The 24,813-nt window shown below is 51.4% G+C and overlaps 1 protein-coding gene across 1 annotated transcript in view; it reads right to left on the bottom strand.

The window, feature by feature from the left end:
• LOC138283058 (lymphocyte antigen 6E-like) overlaps positions 1–24,555 on the bottom strand; it is a 55,282-nt gene extending 30,727 nt beyond the window's left edge. The window contains exon 1 of the mRNA XM_069221199.1: positions 24,405–24,555. Within this exon, the coding sequence (XP_069077300.1) occupies positions 24,405–24,456 (52 nt within the window). The 5' untranslated portion in view covers positions 24,457–24,555. The remainder of the gene's footprint in view (positions 1–24,404) is intronic.
• Positions 24,556–24,813: the final 258 nt, after the last annotated feature.

The following is a 24,813-nucleotide window of genomic DNA, read 5'->3' as shown; positions in this document are numbered from 1 at the left end:
TGTGTGCTAGGGGCACGACATGTGTCCTAATGGCACAATGACATGTGAGCTGCCACAATGAAGAGTGTGCTAAGGACACAATGACCTGTGTGCTAAGGGCACAATGACCTGTGTGCTAGGGGCACAATGACCTGCGTACTAGGGGCACAATGAGCTGTATGCTCAGGGCACAATGACCTGTGTGCTAACAGCAAAATGACCTGTGCTCTAGGGCCACAATGACCTGTGTGCTAAACACACAATGACATCTGTCTTAAAGGCACAATGACCTGTGTGCTGCCACAATGACCTCCGTGCTATGGGCAAAATGACCTGTGTGCTAGGGCACAATGAACTGTGTGCTAGGGGCACAATGACGAGTGTGCTAAGGGCACAATGACCTGTCACTAGGTCCACAATGACCTGTGTGCTAAAAACACAATGACCTGTGTGCTAGGGCCACAATTACCTGTGTGTCTGGGGCGCAATGACTGTGTGCTAGGGGCAGAATGACCTGTATGCTGTCACCATGTCCTGTGTGCTAGGGGCACAATGACATGTGTGTTAAAAACACAATGACCTGTTCGATAAGGGCACAATGACCTGTGTGCGAGGGGAGCAGTAACCTGTGTACTGTCACAATGACCGGTCTGCTAAGAGTGCAATGACCTGTGCGCTGTCACAATCACCTGTGTGCTAAGGGCACAATGACCTGTGTGCTAGAGGCACCATGACCCGTGCGCTAGCGGCATCATGACCCGTGCACTAGCGGCACCATGACCTGTGCACTAGCGGCACAATAATCTGTGTGCTAAGGGCCCAATGACCTGTGTGCGAGGGGCACAATGACCTGTGTGCTAGGGGCATAATGACCTATGTGCGAGGGGCCCAATGACATGTGTGCTAAGGGCACAATGATCTGTTTGCGAGGAGAACAATGACCTGTGTGTGAGGGGCACAATGACCTGTGTGCTAGGGGCAAAATGACCTGTGTGTTAGGGGTCAAATGACCTGTGTGCTAGGGGCTCAATGAGCTGTGTGCTCAGGGCACAATTTCATGTGTACTGCGGCACAATGAAATGTGTGCTGCCACAAGGACCTGCATGCTACGGGCACAGTGACCTGTGTGCCAGGGTCACAATAACCTGTGCCCTGGGGGCACCATGACCTGTGCGCTACGGGCACAATGACCTGTGCGCAAGGGCCACAATCACTTGTGTGCTAAAAACACAATGACCTGTGTGCTAGGAGCATAATTACCTCTGTCTAGGGGCACAATGACTGTGTACTAGGGGCACAATGACCTGTGTGCTAAGGGCAGAATGGCCTGTATGCTGTCACAATAACGTGTGTGCTAGGGGCACAATGACCTGCGTGCTACGGGCACAATGACCCGTGTGCTAGGGCGCAATGACCTGTGTGCTAGAGGCACAATGACGTGTGTGCAAGGGGCACAATGACCTGGTACTAGGGCCACAATGACCTGTGTGCTAAAAAAACAACGACCTGTGTGCTAGGGCACAATTACCTGTGTGCCAGGGTTGCAATGGCTGTGTGCTAGGTGCACAATGACCTGTCTGCTAAGGGCAGAGTCACCAAAGTGGTAGGGGCAAAATTACCTAGGTGTTACGGGCCAAATGACCTGTTTATAAGGGCACAACAACAAGTGTGCTAAGGGCACAAGGACCTGTGTGGTGAGAGCACAATGACCTGTGTGGTAGGGGCAAAATGACATGTATGCTAGTGGCACAATGCTCTGTGCAGTAGGGCCCCAAAGACATGTGTGCTAAGGGCACAATAACCTGTGTGCTAAGGGCACAATGACATGTGTGCGTAGGGTGCAATGACATGTGTGCTCTCACAATGACTTGTGTGCAAGGGGCACAATGACCTATGTGCTAAGGACACAATGACATGTGCCCTAAGGGCACAAGGACCTGTATGCTAAGGGCACAATGACTTGTGTGCTAAGGGCACAATGACCTGTGCGGTGGTGGAAAAATTACCTGTGTGCTTGTGGCACAGTGCTCTGTGCACTAGGGGCCCAAAGACATGTGTGCTTAGGGTGCAATGACATGTGTGCTCTCACAATTACCTGTGTGCTAGTGACACAATGACCTTTCTGCGAGGGGAACAATGACCTGTGTGCTAGGGACACAATGACCTTTCTGCGAGGGGAACAATGACCTGTGTGCTAAAGGCACAATGACCGGTGTGCTAGGGGCAAAATGACCTGTGTGCTAGGGGCCAAACGACCTGTGTGTTAGGGGCCCAATGATCTGTGTGCTAGGGGCACACTGACGTGTGCTAAGGGCCCAATGACCTGTGTGCTTAGGGCCGTATGACATGTGTGCTAGGAGCCCAATGACATTTGTGTTAAAAACACAATGACCTGTGCGTTAAGGGCACAATGACCTGTGTGCGAGAGATGCAGTGACCTGTGTACTGTCACAATGACCGGTCTGCTAAGAGTGCAATGACCTGTGCACTGTCACAATGACCTATGTGCTAGGGGCACAATGACCTGTGTGCTAAGGGGACCATGACCTGTGTGATAGGGGCAAAATGACCTGTGTGCTAGGGACCAAATGACCTGTGTGCTAAGGGCACAATGACCTTTATTGCTAGGGGCCAAATGACCTCTGTGCTGGGGACACAATGACCTGCGTGCTAGGGGCACAATGAGCTGTGTGTTCAGGGCACAATGGCCTGTGTACTGGGGAACAATGACCTGTGGGCTGCCACAATGACCTGCATGCTATGGGCACAGTGACCTGTGTGCTAGGGACACAATACCCTGTGCGCTAGGGGCATTAAGACCTGTGCGCTAAGTGCGGGATGACCTGTATGCTGTCACAATGACCTGTGTGCTAGGGTCACAATGATCTCTCTGCGAAGGGCACAATGACCTGTGTGCAATGAGCACAATGACCTGTGTGCTAAGGGCACAGTGACCTGTGAGCCAGGGGCAAAATGACCCTTGTGGTAGGGACCAAATGACCTGTGTGCCAGGTGCACAATGACCTGCGTTCTAGGGCCACAATTACCTGTGTGCTAAAAACACAATGACATCTTTCTTATGGGCACAATGACTTGCGTGCTATGGGCACAATGACCTGTGTGCTACGGGCACAATGACCTGTGTGCAAGGGGCACAATGACCTGGCACTAGGGCCACTACGACCTATGTGCTAAAAACACAACAACCTGTGTGCTAGAGGCACAATTACCTGTGTGCCTGGGCGCAATGGCTGTGTGCTAGGGGCACAATGACCTGTGTGCTAAAGGCACAACGACCTGTGTGCTGTTAAAAGAACCTGTGTGCTAGTGGCACAATGAACTTTCTGCGACAGGCACAATTAACTGTGTGCTAGGGGCACAGTGACCTGTCTGCTAAGGGCAGAGTTACCTGTGTGGTAGGGGCAAAATTACCTGTGTGGTAGGGGCCAAATGACCTGTGTGCTAAGGGCACAACAACATATGTGCTAAGGGCACAATGGCCTGTGTGCTAAGGGCACAATGACCTGTGTGGTAGGGGCAAGATGACATGTGTGCCAGTGGCCAAATGACCTTTGTGCTAGGGGCACACTGACATGTGTGCTAAGGGCCCAATGACCTGTGTGCTAGTGGCACAATGACCTGTATACGACGGGCACAATAACCTGTGCGCTAGGGGCATTAAGACCTGTGCGCTAAGGGCGGAATGACCTGTATGCTGTCACAATGACCTGTGTGCTAGGGTCACAATGACCTGTCTGCGAAAGACACAATGACCTGTGTGCTAAGGGCACAGTGACCTGTGAGCCAGGGGCAAAATGACCCTTGTGGTAGGGACCAAATGACCTGTGTGCCAGGTGCACAATGACCTGCGTTCTAGGGCCACAATTACCTGTGTGCTAAAAACACAATGACATCTTTCTTATGGGCACAATGACTTGCGTGCTATGGGCACAATGACCTGTGTGCTACGGGCACAATGACCTGTGTGCAAGGGGCACAATGACCTGGCACTAGGGCCACTACGACCTATGTGCTAAAAACACAACAACCTGTGTGCTAGAGGCACAATTACCTGTGTGCCTGGGCGCAATGGCTGTGTGCTAGGGGCACAATGACCTGTGTGCTAAAGGCACAACGACCTGTGTGCTGTTAAAAGAACCTGTGTGCTAGTGGCACAATGAACTTTCTGCGACAGGCACAATTAACTGTGTGCTAGGGGCACAGTGACCTGTCTGCTAAGGGCAGAGTTACCTGTGTGGTAGGGGCAAAATTACCTGTGTGGTAGGGGCCAAATGACCTGTGTGCTAAGGGCACAACAACATATGTGCTAAGGGCACAATGGCCTGTGTGCTAAGGGCACAATGACCTGTGTGGTAGGGGCAAGATGACATGTGTGCCAGTGGCCAAATGACCTTTGTGCTAGGGGCACACTGACATGTGTGCTAAGGGCCCAATGACTGTGTGCTTAGGTCCATATGACCTCTGGGCTAGGAGCCCAATGACCTGTGTGCTAGGGGCCCAATGACCTGTGTGTTAAGGGCACAACGACCTGTGTGCTAAGGGCACCATGACATGTGTGCTCAGGGTGCAATGACATGTGTGATCTCACAATGACCTGTGTGCTAGGGACACAATGACTTTTCTGCGAGGGGCACAATGACTGGTGTGCTAGGGGCAAAATTACATGTGTGTTAGGGGCCAAACGACCTGTGTGTTAGGGGCCCAATGATCTGTGTGCTAGGGGCACACTGACATGTGTGCTAAGGGCCCAATGACTGTGTGCTTAGGTCCATATGACCTCTGTGCTAGGAGCCCAATGACCTGTGTGCTAGGGGCCCAATGACCTGTGTGCTAAGGGCACAATAACATGTGTGCTAAGGGCACAATGACCTGGGTGCGAGGGGCACAATGACTTGTGTGCGATGGGCACAATGCCCTGTGAGCGAGGGGCACCATGACCTGTATGCTAGGGGCACAATAACGTGTGTGCTAAGAGCACAATGACCTGGGTGCGAGGGGCACAATGACTTGTGTGCGATGGGCACAATGCCCTGTGAGCGAGGGGCACAATGACCTGTGTGCTAGGGGCACAAAGACCTGTGTGCTAGGGGCCAAATGACCTGTGTGCTAAGGGCACAATGACCTTTATTGCTAGGGGCCAAATGACCTCTGTGCTGGGGACACAATGACCTGCGTGCTAGGGGCACAATGAGCTGTGTGTTCAGGGCACAATGACCTGTGTACTGGGGCACAATGACCTGTGGGCTGCCACAATGACCTGCATGCTATGGGCACAGTGACCTGTGTGCTAGGGGCACAATAACCTGTGCGCTAGGGGCATTAAGACCTGTGCGCTAAGGGCAGAATTACCTGTATGCTGTCACAATGACCTGTGTGCTAGGGTCACAATGACCTGTCTGCGAAGGGCACAATGACCTGTGTGCAATGGGCACAGTGGCCTGTGCGCTAGGGGCAAAATGACCCTTGTGGTAGGGGCCAAATGACCTGTGTGCTAGGGGCACAATGACCTGCGTTCTAGGGCCACAATTACCTGTGTGCTAAAAACACAATTACATCTTTCTTATGGGCACAATGACCTGCGTGCTATGCGCACAATGACCCGTGTGCTAAGGGCACAATGACCTGTGTGCTAAGGGCACAATAACCTGTGTGCTAAGGGCACAATGACCTGTGTGGTAGGGGCAAAATGACATGTGTGCTAGTGGCACAATGCTCTGTGCGCTGGGGCCCCAAAGACATGTGTGCTAAGGGCACAATTAACTGTGTGCTAAGGATGCAATGACATGTGTGCTAGGGTCACAATAACCTGTGCCCTAGGGGCACCATGACCTGGGCACTACGGGCACAATGACCTGTGCACTAGGGCCACAATTACTTTTGTGCTAAAAACACAATGACCTGTGTGCTAGGAGCACAATTACCTCTGTGCTAGGGGCACAATGACTGTGTACTAGGGGCACAATGACCTGTGTGCTAAGGGCACAATGACCTGTATGCTGTCACAATGACCTGTGTGCTAGAGGCACAATGACCTGTTTGCGAGGTGCACAATGACTTGTGTGCTAAGGGCACAGTGACCTGTGTGCTAGGGTCAAAATGACTTTTGTGTTAGGGGCCAAATGACCTGTGTGCTAGGGGCACAATGACCTGTGTTCTAGGGCCAAAATGACCTGTGTGCTAAAAACACAATGACATCTGTCTTAAAGGCACAATGACCAGCGTGCTGCCACAATGACCTGCGTGCTATGGGCACAATGACCTGTATGCTAGGGCACAATGACCTGTGTGCTAGGGGCACAATGAAGTGTGTGCAAGGTGTGCAATGACCTGGCACTAGGGCCACAATGACCTGTGTGCTAAAAACACAATGACCTGTGTGCTAGGGACACATTTACCTGTGTACCAGGAGCGCAATGGCTGTGTGCTGTTAAAAGCACCTGTGTGCTAGGGGCACAATGACCTGTCTGCTAAGGGCAAAGTCACCTGTGTGGTAGGGGCAAAATGACCTGTGTGCTAAGGGCACAACGACATATGTTCTAAGGGCACAAGGACCTGTGTGCTAAGGTCACAAGGACCTGTGTGCTAAGGGCACAATAACCTGTGTGCTAAGGGCACAATGACCTGTGTGGTAGGGGCAAAATGACATGTGTGGTAGTGGCACAATGATCTGTGCACTAGGGCCCCAAATACATGTGTGCTAAGGGCGCAATGATCTGTGCTTAGGGTGAAATGACATGTGTGCTCTCACAATGACCTTTCTGCGAGGGGCACAATGACCTGTGTGATAAGAGCACAATGACCTGTGTACTGTCATAATGACCGGTCTGCTAAGAGTGCAATGACCTGTGCGCTGTCACAATGACCTGAGTGCTAGGGGCACAATGACCTGTGTGCTAGGGGCAGAATGACCTGTGTGATAAGAGCACAATGACCTGTGCGCTGTCGCAATCACCTGTGAGCTTAGGGCATATTGACCTGTGTGCTAAGGGCACAATGACCTTTGTGCTGAGGGCACAATGACCTGTGTGCTAGGGGCACCATTACCTGTGCGCTAGCAGCACCATGACCTGTGCGCTAGTGGCACAATAACCTGTGTGCTAAGGGCTAAATGACCTGTGTGCGAGGGGCACAATGACCTGTGTGCAGGGTGCACAATGACCTTTGAGCAAGGGGCCCAATGACCTGTGTGCTAAGGGGACCATGACCTGTGTGCTAGGGGCAAAATGACCTCTGTGCTAGGGCCCAAATGAACTGTGTGCAAAGGGCACAATGGCCTTTATTGCTAGGGGCCAAATGACCTCCGTCCTAGGGGCACAATGACCTGCGTGCTAGGGGCACAATGAGCTGTGTGTTCAGGGCACAATGACCTGTGTACTGGGGCACAATGACCTGTGTGCTGCCACAATGACTTGCATGCTACGGGCACAGTGACCTGTGTGCTAGGGGCACAATAACCTGTGCGTTAGGGGAACCATGACCTATGCGCTAAGGGCACAATGACCTGTGCGCTAGGGGCACAATGACCTGTGTGCTGAGGGCAGAATGACATTTGCGTTAAAAACACAATGACCTGTGCGATAAGGACACAATGACCTGTGTGCGAGGGGCGCAGTGACCTGTGTACTGTCACAATGACCGGTCTGCTAAGAGTGCAATGACCTGTGCGCTGTCACAATGACCTGAGTGCTAGGGGCACAATGACATGCGTGCTGCCACAATGACCTGCGTGCTACAGGCACAATGACGTGTGTGCTAAAAACACAATGACCTGTGTGCTAGGAGCACAATTACCTCTGTGCTAGCGGCACAATGACTGTGTACTAGGGGCACATTAACCTGTGTGCTAAGGGCGGAATGACCTGTATGCTGTCACAATGACCTGTGTGCTAGGGGCATAATGACCTGTCTGAGACGGGCACAATGACCTTTGTGCAAGGGGCACAATGACCTGTGTGCTAAGGGCACAGTGACCTTTGTGCTAGGGGCAAAATGGCCCTTGTGGTAGGGGCCAAATGACCTGTGTGCTAGGGGGCACAATGACCTGTGTGGTAAAAACACAATGACATCTTCTTAAGGGCACAATGACCTGCGTGCTGCCACAATGACCTGCATGATAGCGGCACAATGACCTGCATGCTATGGGCACAATGACCTGTGTGCTAGGTCATAATGACGTGTATGATAGGGACACAATGACCTGGCACTAGGGCCACAATGACCTGTGTGCTAAAAACACAGTGACCTGGGTGCTAGAGGCACAATTACCTGTGCGCCTGGGCGCAATGGCTGTGTGCTAGGGGCACAATGACCTGTGTGCTAGGGGCACAATGACCTGTGTGCTGTTGAACAAACCTGTGTGCTAGTGGCACAATGACCTGTATACGACGGGCACAATAACCTGTGCGCTAGGGGCATTAAGACCTGTGCGCTAAGGGCGGAATGACCTGTATGCTGTCACAATGACCTGTGTGCTAGGGTCACAATGACCTGTCTGCGAAAGACACAATGACCTGTGTGCAATGGGCACAGTGACCTGTGCGCTAGGGGCAAAATGACCCTTGTGGTAGGGGCCAAATGACGTGTGTGCTAGGGGCACAATGACCTGCATTCTAGGGCCACAATTACCTGTGTGCTAAAAACACAATTACATCTTTCTTATGGGCACAATGACCTGCGTGCTATGCGCACAATGACCCGTGTGCTAAGGGCACAATGACCTGTGTGCTAAGGGCACAATAACCTGTGTGCTAAGGGCACAATAACCTGTGTGTTAAGGGAACAATGACCTGTGTGGTAGGTGCAAAATGACATGTGTGCTAGTGGCACAATGCTCTGTGCGCTGGGGCCCCAAAGACATGTGTGCTAAGGGCACAATTAACTGTGTGCTAAGGACGCAATGACATGTGTTCTAGGGTCACAATAACCTTTGCCCTAGGGGCACCATGACCTGGGCACTACAGGCACAATGACCTGTGCACTAGGGCCACAATGACTTTTGTGCTAAAAACACAATGACCTGTGTGCTAGGAGCACAATTACCTCTGTGCTAGGGGCACAATGACTGTGTACTAGGTGCACAATGACCTGTGTGCTAAGGGCACAATGACCTGTATGCTGTCACAATGACCTGTGTGCTAGAGGCACAATGACCTGTTTGCGAGGTGCACAATGACCTGTGTGCTAAGGGCACAGTGACCTGTGTGCTAGGTTCAAAATGACTGTTGTGTTAGGGGCCAAATGACCTGTGTGCTAGGGGCACAATGACCTGTGTTCTAGGGCCAAAATGACCTGTGTGCTAAAAACACAATGACATCTGTCTTAAAGGCACAATGACCAGTGTGCTGCCACAATGACCTGCGTGCTATGGGCACAATGACCTGTGTGCTAGGGCACAATGACCTGTGTGCTAGGGGCACAATGAAGTGTGTGCAAGGTGCGCAATGACCTGGCACTAGGGCCACAATGACCTGTGTGCTAAAAACACAATGACCTTTGTGCTAGGGACACATTTACCTGTGTGCCAGGAGCGCAATGGCTGTGTGCTGGTAAAAGCACCTGTGTGCTAGGGGCACAATGACCTGTCTGCTAAGGGCAAAGTCACCTGTGTGGTAGGGGCAAAATGACCTGTGTGCTAAGGGCACAACGACATATGTTCTAAGGGCACAAGGACCTGTGTGCTAAGGTCAAAAGGACCTGTGTGCTAAGGGCACAATAACCTGTGTGCTAAGGGCACAATGACCTGTGTGGTAGGGGCAAAATGACATGTGTGGTAGTGGCACAATGATCTGTGCACTAGGGCCCCAAATACATGTGTGCTAAGGGCGCAATGATCTGTGCTTAGGGTGAAATGACATTGCTCTCACAATGACCTGTGTGCTAGGGACACAATGACCTTTCTGCGAGGGGCACAATGACCTGTGTGATAAGAGCACAATGACCTGTGTACTGTCATAATGACCTGTATGCTAAGAGTGCAATGACCTGTGCGCTGTCACAATGACCTGAGTGCTAGGGGCACAATGACCTGTGTGCTAGGGGCAGAATGACCTGTGAGATAAGAGCACAATGACCTGTGCGCTGTCGCAATCACCTGTGAGCTAAGGGCATATTGACCTGTGTGCTAAGGGCACAATGACCTTTGTGCTGAGGGCACAATGACCTGTGTGCTAGGGGCACCATTACCTGTGCGCTAGCAGCACCATGACCTGTGCGCTAGTGGCACAATAACCTGTGTGCTAAGGGCTAAATGACCTGTGTGCGAGGGGCACAATGACCTGTGTGCAGGGTGCACAATGACCTTTGAGCAAGGGGCCCAATGACCTGTGTGCTAAGGGGACCATGACCTGTGTGCTAGGGGCAAAATGGCCTCTGTGCTAGGGCCCAAATGAATTGTGTGCTAAGGGCACAATGGCCTTTATTGCTAGGGGCCAAATGACCTCCGTCCTAGGGGCATAATGACCTGCGTGCTAGGGGCACAATGAGCTGTGTGTTCAAGGCACAATGACCTGCGTACTGGGGCACAATGACCTGTGTGCTGCCACAATGACTTGCATGCTACGGGCACAGTGACCTGTGTGCTAGGGGCACAATAACCTGTGCGTCAGGGGAACCATGACCCATGCGCTAAGGGCACAATGACCTGTGCGCTAGGGGCAAAATGACCTGTGTGCTGAGGGCAGAATGACATTTGTGTTAAAAACACAATGACCTGTGCGATAAGGACACAATGACCTGTGTGCGAGGGGCGCAGTGACCTGTGTACTGTCACAATGACCGGTCTGCTAAGAGTGCAATGACCTGTGCGCTGTCACAATGACCTGAGTGCTAGGGGCACAATGACATGTGTGCTAAGGGCGGAATGACCTGTATGCTGTCACAATCACCGGTCTGCTAAGAGTGCAATGACCTGTATGCTGTCACAATGACCTGTGTGCTAGGGGCACAATGACCTGTGTGCTAGGGGCAAAATGACCCTTGTGGTAGGGTCCAAATGACCTGTGTGCCAGGGGCACAATGACCTGTGTTCTAGGGCCACAATGACCTTTGAGCTAGGAGCACAATGACCTGTGTGCTAAAAACACAATGACATCTGTCTTAAGGGCACAATGACCTGCGTGCTGCCACAATGACCTGCGTGCTACGGGCACAATGACGTGTGTGCTAAAAACACAATGACCTGTGTGCTAGGAGCACAATTACCTCTGTGCTAGCGGCACAATGACTGTGTACTAGGGGCAGATTAACCTGTGTGCTAAGGGCGGAATGACCTGTATGCTGTCACAATGACCTGTGTGCTAGGGGCATAATGACCTGTCTGAGACGGGCACAATGTCCTTTGTGCAAGGGGCACAATGACCTGTGTGCTAAGGGCACAGCGACCTGTGTGCTAGGGGCAAAATGGCCCTTGTGGTAGGGGCCAAATGACCTGTGTGCTAGGGGGCACAATGACCTGTGTGGTAAAAACACAATGACATCTTCTTAAGGGCACAATGACCTGCGTGCTGCCACAATGACCTGCATGATAGCGGCACAATGACCTGCATGCTATGGGCACAATGACCTGTGTGCTAGGTCATAATGACGTGTATGCTAGGGACACAATGACCTGGCACTAGGGCCACAATGACCTGTGTGCTAAAAACACAGTGACCTGGGTGCTAGAGGCACAATTACCTGTGCGCCTGGGCGCAATGGCTGTGTGCTAGGGGCACAATGACCTGTGTGCTGTTGAACGAACCTGTGTGCTAGTGGCACAATGACCTGTATACGACGGGCACAATAACCTGTGCGCTAGGGGCATTAAGACCTGTGCGCTAAGGGCGGAATGACCTGTATGCTGTCACAATGACCTGTTTGCTAGGGTCACAATGACCTGTCTGCGAAGGGCACAATGACCTGTGTGCAATGGGCACAGTGGCCTGTGCGCTAGGGGCAAAATGACCCTTGTGGTAGGGGCCAAATGACCTGTGTGCTAGGGGCACAATGACCTGCGTTCTAGGGCCACAATTACCTGTGTGCTAAAAACACAATTACATCTTTCTTATGGGCACAATGACCTGTGTGCTATGAGCACAATGAGCTGTGTGCTAAGGGCACAATGACCTGTGTGCTAAGGGCACAATGGCCTGTGTGGTAGGGGCAAAATGACATGTGTGCTAGTGGCACAATGCTCTGTGCGCTGGGGCCCCAAAGACATGTGTGCTAAGGGCACAATTAACTGTGTGCTAAGGACGCAATGACATGTGTGCTAGGGTCACAATAACCTGTGCCCTAGGGGCACCATGACCTGGGCACTACGGGCACAATGATGTGTGCACTAGGGCCACAATGACTTTTGTGCCAAAAACACAATGACCTGTGTGCTAGGAGCACAATTACCTCTGTGCTAGGGGCACAATGACTGTGTACTAGGGGCACAATGACCTGTGTGCTAATGGCACAATGACCTGTATGCTGTCACAATGACCTGTGTGCTAGAGGCACAATGACCTGTTTGCGAGGTGCACAATGACCTGTGTGCTAAGGGCACAGTGACCTGTGTGCTAGGGTCAAAATGACTGTTGTGTTAGGGGCCAAATGACCTGTGTGCTAGGGGCACAATGACCTGTGTTCTAGGGCCACAATGACCTGTGTGCTAAAAACACAATGACATCTGTCTTAAAGGCACAATGACCAGCGTGCTGCCACAATGACCTGCGTGCTATGGGCACAATGCCCTGTGTGCTAGGGGCACAATGATGTGTGTGCAAGGGGCGCAATGACCTGGCACTAGGGCCACAATGACCTGTGTGCTAAAAACACAATGGCCTGTGTGCTAGGGACACATTTACCTGTGTGCCAGGAGCGCAATGGCTGTGCGCTGTTAAAAGCACCTGTGTGCTAGGGGCACAATGACCTGTCTGCTAAGGGCAAAGTCACCTGTGTGGTAGGGGCAAAATGACCTGTGTGCTCAGGGCACAACGACATATGTTCTAAGGGCATAAGGACCTGTGTGCTAAGGTCACAAGGACCTGTATGCTAAGGGCACAATGACCTGTGTGCTAAGGGCACAATGACCTGTGTGGTAGGGGCAAAATGACATGTGTGGTAGTGGCACAATGATCTGTGCCCTAGGGCCCCAAATACATGTGTGCTAAGGGCGCAATGACCTGTGCTTAGGGTGAAATGACAAGTGTGCTCTCACAATGACCTTTCTGCGAGGGGCACAATGACCTGTGTGCTAGGGGCACTATTACCTGTGCTCTAGCAGCACCATGACCTGTGCGCTAGTGGCACAATAACCTGTGTGCTAAGGGCACAATGACCTGTGTGCGAGGGGCACAATATCCTGTGTGCAGGGTGCACAATGACCTTTGAGCAAGGGGCCCAATGACCTGTGTGCTAAGGGGACCATGACCTGTGTGCTAGGGGCAAATTGACCTCTGTGCTAGGGCCCAAATGAATTGTGTGCTAAGTGCACAATGGCCTTTATTGCTAGGGGCCAAATGACCTCCATCCTAGGGGCACAATTACCTGCGTGCTAGGGGCACAATGAGCTGTGTGTTCAGGGCACAATGACCTGTGTACTGGGGCACAATGACCTGTGTGCTGCCACAATGACTTGCATGCTACGGGCACAGTGACCTGTGTGCTAGGGGCACAATGACCTGTGCGCTAGGGGCAAAATGACCTGTGTGCTGAGGGCAGAATGACATTTGTGTTAAAAACACAGTGACCTGTGCAATAAGGACACAATGACCTGTGTGCGAGGGGCGCAGTGACCTGTGTACTGTCACAATTACCGGTCTGCTAAGAGTGCAATGACCTGTGCGCTGTCACAATGACCTGGGTGCTAGAGGCACAATTACCTGTGTGCCTGGGCGCAATGGCTGTGTGCTAGGGGCACAATGACCTGTGTGCTGTTGAACGTACCTGTGTGCTAGTGGCACAATCACCTGTATACGACGGGCACAATTAACTGTGTGCTAGGGGCACAATGACTTGTCTGCTAATGGCAGAGTCACCTGTGTGGTAGGGGCAAAATGACCTGTGTGTAAGGGGCCAAATGACCTGTGTGCTAAGGGTACAACAACATGTGCGCTAAGGGCACAAGGACCTGTGTGCTAGGGGCACAATGACCTGTGGGGTAGGGGCAAAATTACCTGTGTGCTAGTGGCACGATGCTCTGTGCTTTAGGGGTCCAAAGACATGTGTTCTAAGGGCACATAGACCTGTGTGCTAAGGGCGCAATGACGTGTGCTTAGGGTGCAATGACATGTGTGCTCTCACAGTGACCTGTGTGCTAGGGACACAATGACCTTTCTGCGAGGGGCACAATTACCTGTGTGATAAGGGCACAATGACTGTGTGCTAGGGGCACAATGACCTGTGTGCTAGTGGCCCAATGATCTGTGTGCTAGGGGCACACTGACGTGTGCTAAGGGCCCAATGACTAGTGTGCTCATGGCCATATGACCTGTGTGCTAGGAGCCCAATGACCTGTGTGCTAGGGGCCCAATGACCTGTGTGCTAAGGGCACAACGACCTATGTGCTAGGGGCATGATGACCAGTGTGCCAGGGGTACCATGACCTGTGTGCTAAGGGCACAAAGACCTGTGTAGAGAGGACAAAATGACCTGTGTGCAAGGAGCACAATGACCTGTGTGTTAAAAACACAATGACCTGTGAGATAAGGGCACAATGACCTGTGTGCAAGGGGTGCAGTGTCCTACGTACTGTCACAGTGACCGGTCTGCTAAGAGTGTAATGACCTGTGCGCTGTCACAATGACCTTTGTGCTAAGGGCACAATGACCTTTATTGCTAGGGGCCAAATGACCTCCGTGCTAGGGGCACAATGACCTGCGTGCTAGGGGTCCAATGAGCTGTGTGTTCAGGGCACAATGGCCTGTGTACTGGGGAACAATGACCTGTGGGCTGCCACAATGACCTGTATGCTATGGGCACAGTGACCTGTGTGCTAGGGGCACAATAACCTGTGCGCAAGTGGCATCATGACCTGTGCGCTAAGGGCGGAATGACCTGTATGCTGTCACAATGACCTGTGTGCTAGGGGCACAATGACCTGTCTGTGACGGGCACAATGAGCTGTGTGCAAGGGGCACAATGACCTGTATGATAAGGGCACAATGACCTGTGTACTGTCACAATCACCTGCGTGCTAAGGGCATAATGACCTGTTTGCTAAGGGCACAATGACCTTTGTGCTGAGGGCACAATGACCTGTGTGCTAGGAGCACCATGATCTGTGCACTAGCAGCCCCATGACCTGTGCGCTAGCGGCACCATGACCTGTGCACTAGCGGCACAATAACCTGTGTGCTAAGTGCACAATGGCCTGTGTGCTAGGGGCACAAAGACCTATGTGCAATGGGGACAATGACCTGTGTGCTAGAGGAAAAATATTCTGTGTGTAAGAGGTCCAAAGACCTGTGTGCTAAGGGCACAATGAGCTGTGTGCTAGAGGAAAAATACTCTGTGTGCTAGGGGCCCAAATACCTGTGTGCAAACGGCACAATGGCCGGTGTGCTAGGAGCCCAATGGCCTGTGTGCTAAGGGCACAAGAACATGTGTGCTAAGGGCACAATTACCTGTGTGCGAGGGGCACAATGACCTGTGAGCGAGGGGCACAATGACCTGTATGCTAAGGGGACCATGACCTGTGTGCTAGGGACAAAAGGACCTGTGTGCTAGGGGCCAAATGACCTGTGTGCTAAGGGCACAATTAAATTTATTGCTAGGGGCCAAATGATCTCCGTGCTAGGGGCACAATGACCTGCATGCTGGGGGCACAATGAGCTGTGTGTTCAGGGCACAGTGACCTGTCGGCTGCCACAATGACATGCATGCTATGGCACAGTGACCTGTGTGCTAGGGGCACAATAACGTGTGCGCTAGGGGCATCATGACCTCTGCGCTAAGGGTGGAACTACCTGTATTCTGTCACAATGACCTGTGTGCTAGGGTTACAATGACTTGTCTGCGAGGGGCACAATGACCTGTGTGCTAGGGGCCAAATGACCTGTGTGCTAGGGGCCCAATGATCTGTGTGCTAGCGGCACACTGACATGCGTGCTAAGGGCCCAATGACCTGTGTGCTTAGGGCCATATGACCTGTGTGCTAAGAGCCCAATGACCTGTGTGCTAGCGGCCCAATGACCTGTGTGCTAAGGGCACAACCACCTATGTGCTAGGGGCACGATGACCAGTGTGCCAGGGGCACCATGACCTGTGTGCTAAGGGCACAAAGACCTGTGTAGAGAGGACAAAATGACCTGTGTGCAAGGGGCACAATGACCTGTGTGTTAAAAACACAATGACCTGTGCGATAAGGGCACAATGACCTGTGTGCGAGGGGCGCAGTGTCCTACGTACTGTCACAGTGACCGGTCTGCTAAGAGTGTAATGACCTGTGCGCTGTCACAATGACCTTTGTGCTAAGGGCACAATGACCTTTATTGCTAGGAGCCAAATGACCTCCGTGCTAGGGGCACAATGACCTGTGTGCTAGGGGCACAATGAGCTGTGTGTTCAGGGCACAATGGCCTGTGTACTGGGGAAAAATGACCTGTGGGCTGCCACAATGACCTGCATGCTATGGGCACAGTGACCTGTGTGCTAGTGGCACAATAACCTGTGCGCAAGGGGCATCATGACCTGTGCGCTAAGGGCGGAATGACTTGTATGCTGTCACAATGACCTGTGTGCTAGGGGCACAATGACCTGTCTGCAAGGGGCACAACGACTTGCACAATAAGTGCTAAGTGCACAATGGCCTGTGTGCTTGGGGCACAAAGACCTATGTGCGATGGGGACAATGACCTGTGTGCTAGAGGAAAAATATTCTGTGTGTAAGAGGCCCAAAGGCCTGTGTGCTAAGGGCACAATGAGCTGTGTGCTAGAGGAAAAATACTCTGTGTGCTAGGGGCCCAAATACCTGTGTGCTAAGGGCACAATGGCCTGTGTGCTAGGAGCCCAATGGCCTGTGTGCTAAGGGCACAATAACGTGTGTGCTAAGGGCACAATTACCTGTGTGCGAGGGGCACAATGACCTGTGAGCGAGGGGCACAATGACCTGTATGCTAAGGGGACCATGACCTGTGCTAGGGACAAAAGGACCTGTGTGCTAGGGGCCAAATGACCTGTGTGCTAAGGGCACAATGAAATGTATTGCTAGGGGCCAAATGACCTCCGTGCTAGGGGCACAATGACCTGCATGCTGGGGGCACAATGAGATGTGTGTTCAGGGCACAATGACCTGTCGGCTGCCACAATGACATGCATGCTATGGGCACAGTGACCTATGTGCTAGGGGCACAATAACGTGTGCGCTAGGGGCATCATGACCTCTGCGCTAAGGGTGGAATGACCTGTATTCTGTCACAATGACCTGTGTGCTAGGGTTACAATGACTTGTCTGCGAGGGGCACAATGACCTGTGTGCTAGGGGCCAAATGACCTGTGTGCTAGGGGCCCAATGATCTGTGTGCTAGCGGCACACTGACATGCGTGCTAAGGGCCGAATGACCTGTGTGCTTAGGGCCATATGACCTGTGTGCTAAGAGCCCAATGACCTGTGTGCTAGCGGCACACTGACATGCGTGCTAAGGGCCCAATGACCTGTGTGCTTAGGGCCATATGACCTGTGTGCTAAGAGACCAATGACCTGTGTGCTAGCGGCCCAATGACCTGTGTGCTAAGGGCACAACCACCTATGTGCTAGGGGCACAATGACCAGTGTGCCAGGGGCACCATGACCTGTGTGTGAAAAACACAATGACCTGTGGGAGAAGGGCACAATTACCTGTGTGCGAGGGGCGCAGTGACCTGTGTACTGTCACAATGACCGGGTTGCTAAGAGTGCAATGAGCTGTGAGCTGTCACAATGACCTGTGTGCTGGGGCACAATGACCTGTGTGCTAGGGGCCCAATGACCTGTGTGCTAAGGGCACAATGACCGGTATGCTAGGGGAAAAATGACCTGCGTGCTAGGGGCCCAATGAGCTGTATGTTCAGGGCACAATGGCCTGTGTACTGGGGAACAATGACCTGTGGGCTGCCACAATGACCTGCATGCTATGGGCACAGTGACCTGTGTGCTAGGGGCACAATAACCTGTGCGCAAGGGGCATCATGACCTGTGCGCTAAGTGCGGAATGACCTGTATGCTGTCACAATGACCTGTGTGCAAGGGTCACAATTACCTGTCTGCGAGGGGCACAATGACCTGTGTGCAAGGGGCACAATGACCTGTGTGGGCTAAGGGCACAGTGACCTGTGTGCTAGGGGCAAAATGACCCTTTTGGTAGGGGCCAAATTACCTGTCTGCTAGGGGCACAATGACCTGTGTGCTAAAAACACAATGACATCTGTCTTAAGGGCACAATGATCTGCGTGCTGCCACAATGACCTGCGTTGTACGGGCACAATGACCTGTGTGCTAGGGGCACAATGACGTGTGTGCAAGGGGCACTATGACCTGGCACTAGGGCCACAATGACTTGTGTGCTAAAAACACAATGACCTCTGTGGTAGGGGCACAATTACCTGTGTGCCATGGGTGCAATGGCTGTGTGCTATGGGCACAATGACCTGGGTGCTAAGGGCACAATGACCTGTGTGCTGTTAAAAGAACCTGTGTGCTAGTGGCACAATGAACTTTCTGCGACAGGCCCAATTAACTGTGTGCTAGGGGCACAATGACCTGTCTGCTAAGGGCAGAGTCACCTGTGTGGTAGGGGCAAAATGACCTGTGTGCTAAGGGCACAGCAACATGTGTGCTAAGGGCACAATGACCTGTTTGCTAAGAGCGGAAGGACATGTGTGCTTAGGGTGCAACGACATGTGCTCTCACAATGACCTGTGTGCTAGGGACACAATGACCTTTCTGCAAGGGGCACAATGACCTGTCTACGAGGGGCACAATGACCTGTGTGCGAAGGGCACATTGATCTTTGTGCTAAGGGTACAATGACCGGTGTGCTTGATGCAAAATGACCTGTGTGCTAGGGGCCAAATGACCTGTATGCTATGGGCCCAATGATCTCTGTGCTAGGGGCACACTGACATGTGTGCTAAGGGCCCAATGACCTGTGTGCTAAGGGCCCAATGACCTGTATGCTAAGAGCCCAATGACATGTGTGGAAAGGGCAGACTGACCTGTGTGCTAGGGGCACAATGACCTGTGTGCTAAGGGGCCAATGACCTCTGTGGTAGGGGCACAGCGACCAGTGTGCTAGGGGCACAATGACTTGTGAGCTAAGGGCACAATGACCTGTCTGCTAAGTCACAATGACCTGTGTGCTAAGGGCACAATGACCTGTGTGCTAAGGGCACAATGACCTGTGTGCTAGGGGCACAATGACCTGTATGCTACGGGCACAATGACTTTCCGCTAGGGCCACAATGACCTGTGTACTAAAAACACAATGGCATGTGTCCTAAGGGCATGATGACCTGTGTGCTAGGGGCATGATGACGTGTCCTATTTCCACAATGGCCTGTGTGCTAAGGGCACAATGACATGTGTCCTGAGGGCACAATGACCTGAGTGCTGCCGCAATGACCTGGTTGCTAATGTCACAATGACCTCTATGCTAAGGGCTCATTGACCTTGTGCTAGGGCAACAATTACCTTGTGCGAGGACCACAATGACCTGTGTTCTAAAAACACAATGACATGTGGCTTAAGGGCACAAAGACCTGTGTGCTGCCTCAATTACATGTGTGCTAAGGGCACGATGAACTGTGTGCTTGGGGCAAAATGACCTGTTTGCGATGTGTGTTAGGGGCACAATGACCTGAGCGCTAGGGCCACAATGACGTGTGTGCTAAAAATTACAATGACCTGTGTCCTAAGGGGCCAATGACCTGTGAGTTGTCACAATGACCGGTGTGCTAAGGGCACCATTACCTGTGTGCTGTCACAATGACTTGTGTGCTCAGGGCACAATGACCAGTGTGCTAGGGGCCCAATGACCTGTGTGCTCAGGGCACAATGACCTGTGTGCTAGGGGCACAATGTCCCGTGTGCTGAGGACACAATGACCTGTATGCTAAGGGCACAATGATCGGTGTGCTAGGGGTACTATGACCTGTGTGCTAAGGGCACAATGACCTTTGTGCTAAAAACACAATGACCTGTGTGCTAGGGGCACAATGGGTGTGTGCTAGGGGCGCAATGACCTGTGTGATAAGGGCAGAATGACGTGTGGGCTGTCACAATGACCTGTGCTAGGGGCACAATGACCTGTGTGCTAGGGGCACAATGACCTGTGTGCTAAGTGCACTGTGACCTGTATCCTGAGGGCACAATAACCTGTGTGCTGAGGGCAGAATGACCTGTGTGCTAGGGGCACAATGACCTGTCTGTTAGGGGCACAATGATCTGTGTGCTAAGTGCACAATGACAAGTGCTCATGGTACAATACACTGTGTGCTATGTGCACAATAACCTGTGTGCTAAGGGCACAATGACCTATGCACTAGGGCCTTAATTACCTGTGTGCTAAAAACAAAATGACCTGTGTCCTAAGGGCACAATGATATGTGTGCTAGGGGCACAATGACCTGTGTGCTAAGGGCACAATGACCGGTATGCTAGGGGAAAAATGACCTGCGTGCTAGGGGCCCTATGAGCTGTGTGTTCAGGGCACAATGGCCTGTGTACTGGGGAACAATGACCTGTGGGCTGCCACAATGACCTGCATGCTATGGGCACAGTGACCTGTGTGCTAGGGGCACAAAGACCTGTGTGCTATGGGTGCACTGACGTGTGTGCTAAGGGCCAAATGACCTGTGTGCTAAAAACACAATGACATGAGTCTTAAGGGTACAATGCCCTTTGTGCTGAGGGCACAATGACCTGTGGGGTGAAGGCTCCATGACGTGTGTGCTGAGGGCACTGTGACCTTTGTCCTAAGGGCACAATGACCTGTGTGACCTTTGTCCTAAGGGCACAATGACCTGTGTGATGTCACAATGACTTGTGTACTCATGGCACAATTACCTGTTTGCTAAGTGCACAATGACGTGTCCTAAGGGCACAATGACCTGTGTGCTGCCAAAATAACCTGTGCGCTAAGGGCATGATGACCTGTGTGCTAGGGGAACAATGACCTGTGTACTGAGCGAATGATGACATGTGTCCTGAGGGAATGATGACCTGTGTACTGAGGGCTTGAAAGATTGTCTCCCTCCGCATTTCTGGCTGTTTCCCACTGGAGGGTGAGAAGGTTACTGGTGCAATTCACAGAACCCCTCCCCCCACCACAAGTTCCTTAGAGGAGTGGAAGTCAACTGCTGCTAGTCTCAGCTACAATTCATGGAAGCAAAGGTCACAGTTTCCATATGAAGGGGGATCCTGGACCAACATTTCACAGTACATTATGGAATCTATGAGTGAGTCAGGAAACAACCTCCTGAGTACAGAGAGTGCAGTAAAGCTAGCAGAAAATACATTTGCTGAGAGCAGAGTACAAAAAATGGGTAGCATAGAGTATACAACTATCCACGCATTCTCCCAGTTCAAAGAGTTTGACAAATAGAATGGATACAGAAGTTGAAGAGGAAGGTTAATGAGATAGGCTTTATATGAACTACCACACAGCCAGTTTTGTCGCAATTGTATAACTGAATTGATTAAGTAACTCAAGAAAGCACAGTTAGACCACAGGGGCAGCTAGCACGTGATCTGCAGAACAGTCCCCTTGGTCAGGGCAAAAAGGAACTTGTAATAACAGTGTTAGAAATTCTAGCAATTAATGCGAAAAAGTACATAGAAGTATATCAGAATAAGATGAGTGCTGGCCTGCGTTAACGATTATTCATTTCCACAATTAATTTGGGAGAGGGGGTTGATCATTTTCAACGAATAAGCCCTTGAAAAGGTCTTAGACCTGTGCTCAGCAGTCATCAGAAGTAAACCTTGGATTACAGCAACCTCACTAGCAGTTCTTCAATTTCCTGAAACTGACACCAGATCCTGGGCCATTGAGAGCTTCCCTTCTGCTCTACGCTCACTACAACCCTACCTGTCTCCTCTCTGGATCCATGTAAGATCATACCACTTCAGTCTCTCTCACTCCTCTTCCACCTCTCCAGTGGTGGCCAAGCAGTCATGGCCTTTGGAGGTCTTGCTGAAATCCATTATATCATTGGCTAATCCATACTGACCAATCCTCATGAACCTATAAAAAACCAGCTGGTCTCCCAGACCCTGGTTTCCTCGCTGTCCCAGGGGTGCCCAGTGCCTCTTCTAGTTTACACTCAAATACACATTGGAAGCGGAGGGGTGCAAACACTCCACAAGAAAAGCACTTAGGAACTGTGCAGATCCAAAAGCTCTTCTTCTTAATAAACAAGGGCTATGCGGATTCCCCTCCTAAAAGAAAACGTTGTTGAAAACTATGGCAAAAACAGGATCTGTAGAACTGAATTTTGCCAAGTATTTTGGAAAATTTTTGATTCTACAACAGCCCCCTGAGCTGTCCTAGAATGACCTGCAGGTTACGCAGAGATTCCGGAAGTGTATCCTAAGGGCTAGACACATCTACCTTACCAGTTAAAACAGGCTCTTCTCAGAGAGCGCAGAGAGCTTTCCATGATCTGCTGGCGCCTGAAGGCATTGTTCAACTTCTCTGAGATCTTACGTCACATGAGCTTCATAGGATCACCTGGAGTAAAGGCAAACCAAGGGGGTTATTCTAACTTTGGAGGAGGTGTTAATCCGTCCCAAAAGTGACGGAAAAGTGACGGATTTACCACCAGCCGTATTACGACTCCATTATATCCTATGGAACTCGTAATACGGCTGGTGGTATATCCGTCACTTTACCGTCACTTTTGGGACGGATTAACACTCCTCCAAAGTTAGAATAACCCCCCAAGACTGCTGTGTGTAAAGGACACCTAGACCAAACTACCTCAAGGTGGGTAAAAAGTAGTGTTACTGTTTCTTCACTCCACGGTATTCACTTTTTTGACAATGAAGGTGAAAAGAATGAGCTGAGCTATTCAGAATTTGGATCTAGCAACTACAGCAGAGGCAGTTCGATTCCCCGAGCAATCTTTCCCACTAACCATGAGTCTCGAGGGTGATGCACGCACCTTCTCTTGCTCTCAATCGAATCCAGCTAGAACCTGAAGCTGCCAGCCTTTCAAAAGCTGCGCGACTTGGAGGTTTATGTTTGTTTCTTACAAGGATTCAAGCAGAGCTCCAGCAACTGTCGCAGTCACCACTGATAGCAGAGATGGGGCCAGCAGGTGGGAAAGAACTCTTCCCCTTAGTCAATCACTCCACATGCCTGGTGGATCCACACTGGTCTTATCTCCTGGAGGGATGGGTTCTGGATCACGCCGCAAGCCCTCATGCCTTAGACGGCTTTCATAAGACATTTTTTCCAAAAGGCTTTTGCTTCAGATATTAGTATCACATGTGACATCAAAGATCTAATTACTAACAATTTCCGTTATTTTGAGAATATGAGGGCTGCTTTTCAGATCTAAGTTGCAAATTGGTAGGTAGAGACTTTCAATCAATGAGAATTCAGCAGAATATCATGACTACTGTGACTCAGCTTCCACAGAATGCATGCACTAAATGCAGAAATAGGTCTGATAACCCCATGCATCTCACATCCCAGCATGGAGAAGGACCAGGCAGGGGAAGGCACCATTCCCCAAGACATCTAATTGTATGTACACCTAGAATCAACCCATGGAGACACCACAGCTAAATGTTTCAGCTGGAGTTCAACAGATCTAAACGGCCTTCTGCAGGGCAGATTACTAATGCCTACAAAGCACCCTTGGAAGGGCAAAGTGGGGCTATTGGAGATCTATATTTGAGTTATTGATCCATTGTGAGGAGAGGGTGTCCGGTCAGACTCTTGTGTAGTTCCACTAACATTGAAACCTCTGGTCTTCCGATGTCCAGGTCACGTGGCACAACTTTTACTAACTCCCAGAGATGGGAACTTTGCGCAAAATTTAGTGTAATAAGCACTAAAGAGGATTAGTTCTGTTTTGTGTATTTATTTCTTGTATTAGAAATGGTTATTCGTGAAAAAGATGAAGAGTAGTTGTAGTGAAACAAAGAAGTGTGCATGGGTTGCTTCCTGGATGTTGTAAGGTGTTTGATGATATAAAGTGATACCGGGATACATTTAAAACATGACGTGGAAATAGATGGCTCCGGCATGCACCGACGTAGCTCAGTTCATATTAAAGCTCCTTAAGGACCCCCACCCCAAGAATAAGGAGCTGTTCGAGTGAGTAGAGACCCTCACAGCTTGTGAGCCTGCTTCACCCAGGTCGCCTTGGAATCTCCCCTCGTGGCCTTCCCTGGGGGGCCCTGGGGGTGCGCATCACAGGCACAATGTATGTCCCAGAGGGGGGAGTCTTACCTGCCCCGACCAGGAGCGCCAGCGCCAGGAGTCCGCCGAGCAGGCCCTTCATGTCTTCAGGTGATGGAGGGCGCAGGCAGCCACGGGTGTGTGAGGGTGGGGTGTGTGGGGTGAGGTGCCTGTGGAGTTTATATACAGGCAGCTCCGCTCACCACGGGAGGCGGGAGGGGGGGCTGGAGCTGAGCCACATCTCTTGTTCCTCCGGCGTCCCTCCCTCCCTCCCATTACTGTAAGTTTACAGAGTACAAGTTTGATGCTAAAATGCGCATGAACAAGCACGCCGGATAACGGCCACTTCCAGGAAACAGACACCCTCATGCACCCCAAAACGGACAGTCCTTGAAGTCTCAAATTTAGTGGCCCCTGCCCTTCAACCACAAGATACGAACACCGCCCGTCGGTCTATCAA

The sequence above is a fragment of the Pleurodeles waltl genome, chromosome 2_2 (assembly GCF_031143425.1).
Source record: "Pleurodeles waltl isolate 20211129_DDA chromosome 2_2, aPleWal1.hap1.20221129, whole genome shotgun sequence".
Classification (NCBI taxonomy): Eukaryota; Metazoa; Chordata; class Amphibia; order Caudata; family Salamandridae; genus Pleurodeles; species Pleurodeles waltl.
This window is presented reverse-complemented; position numbering and strand designations above follow the sequence as displayed.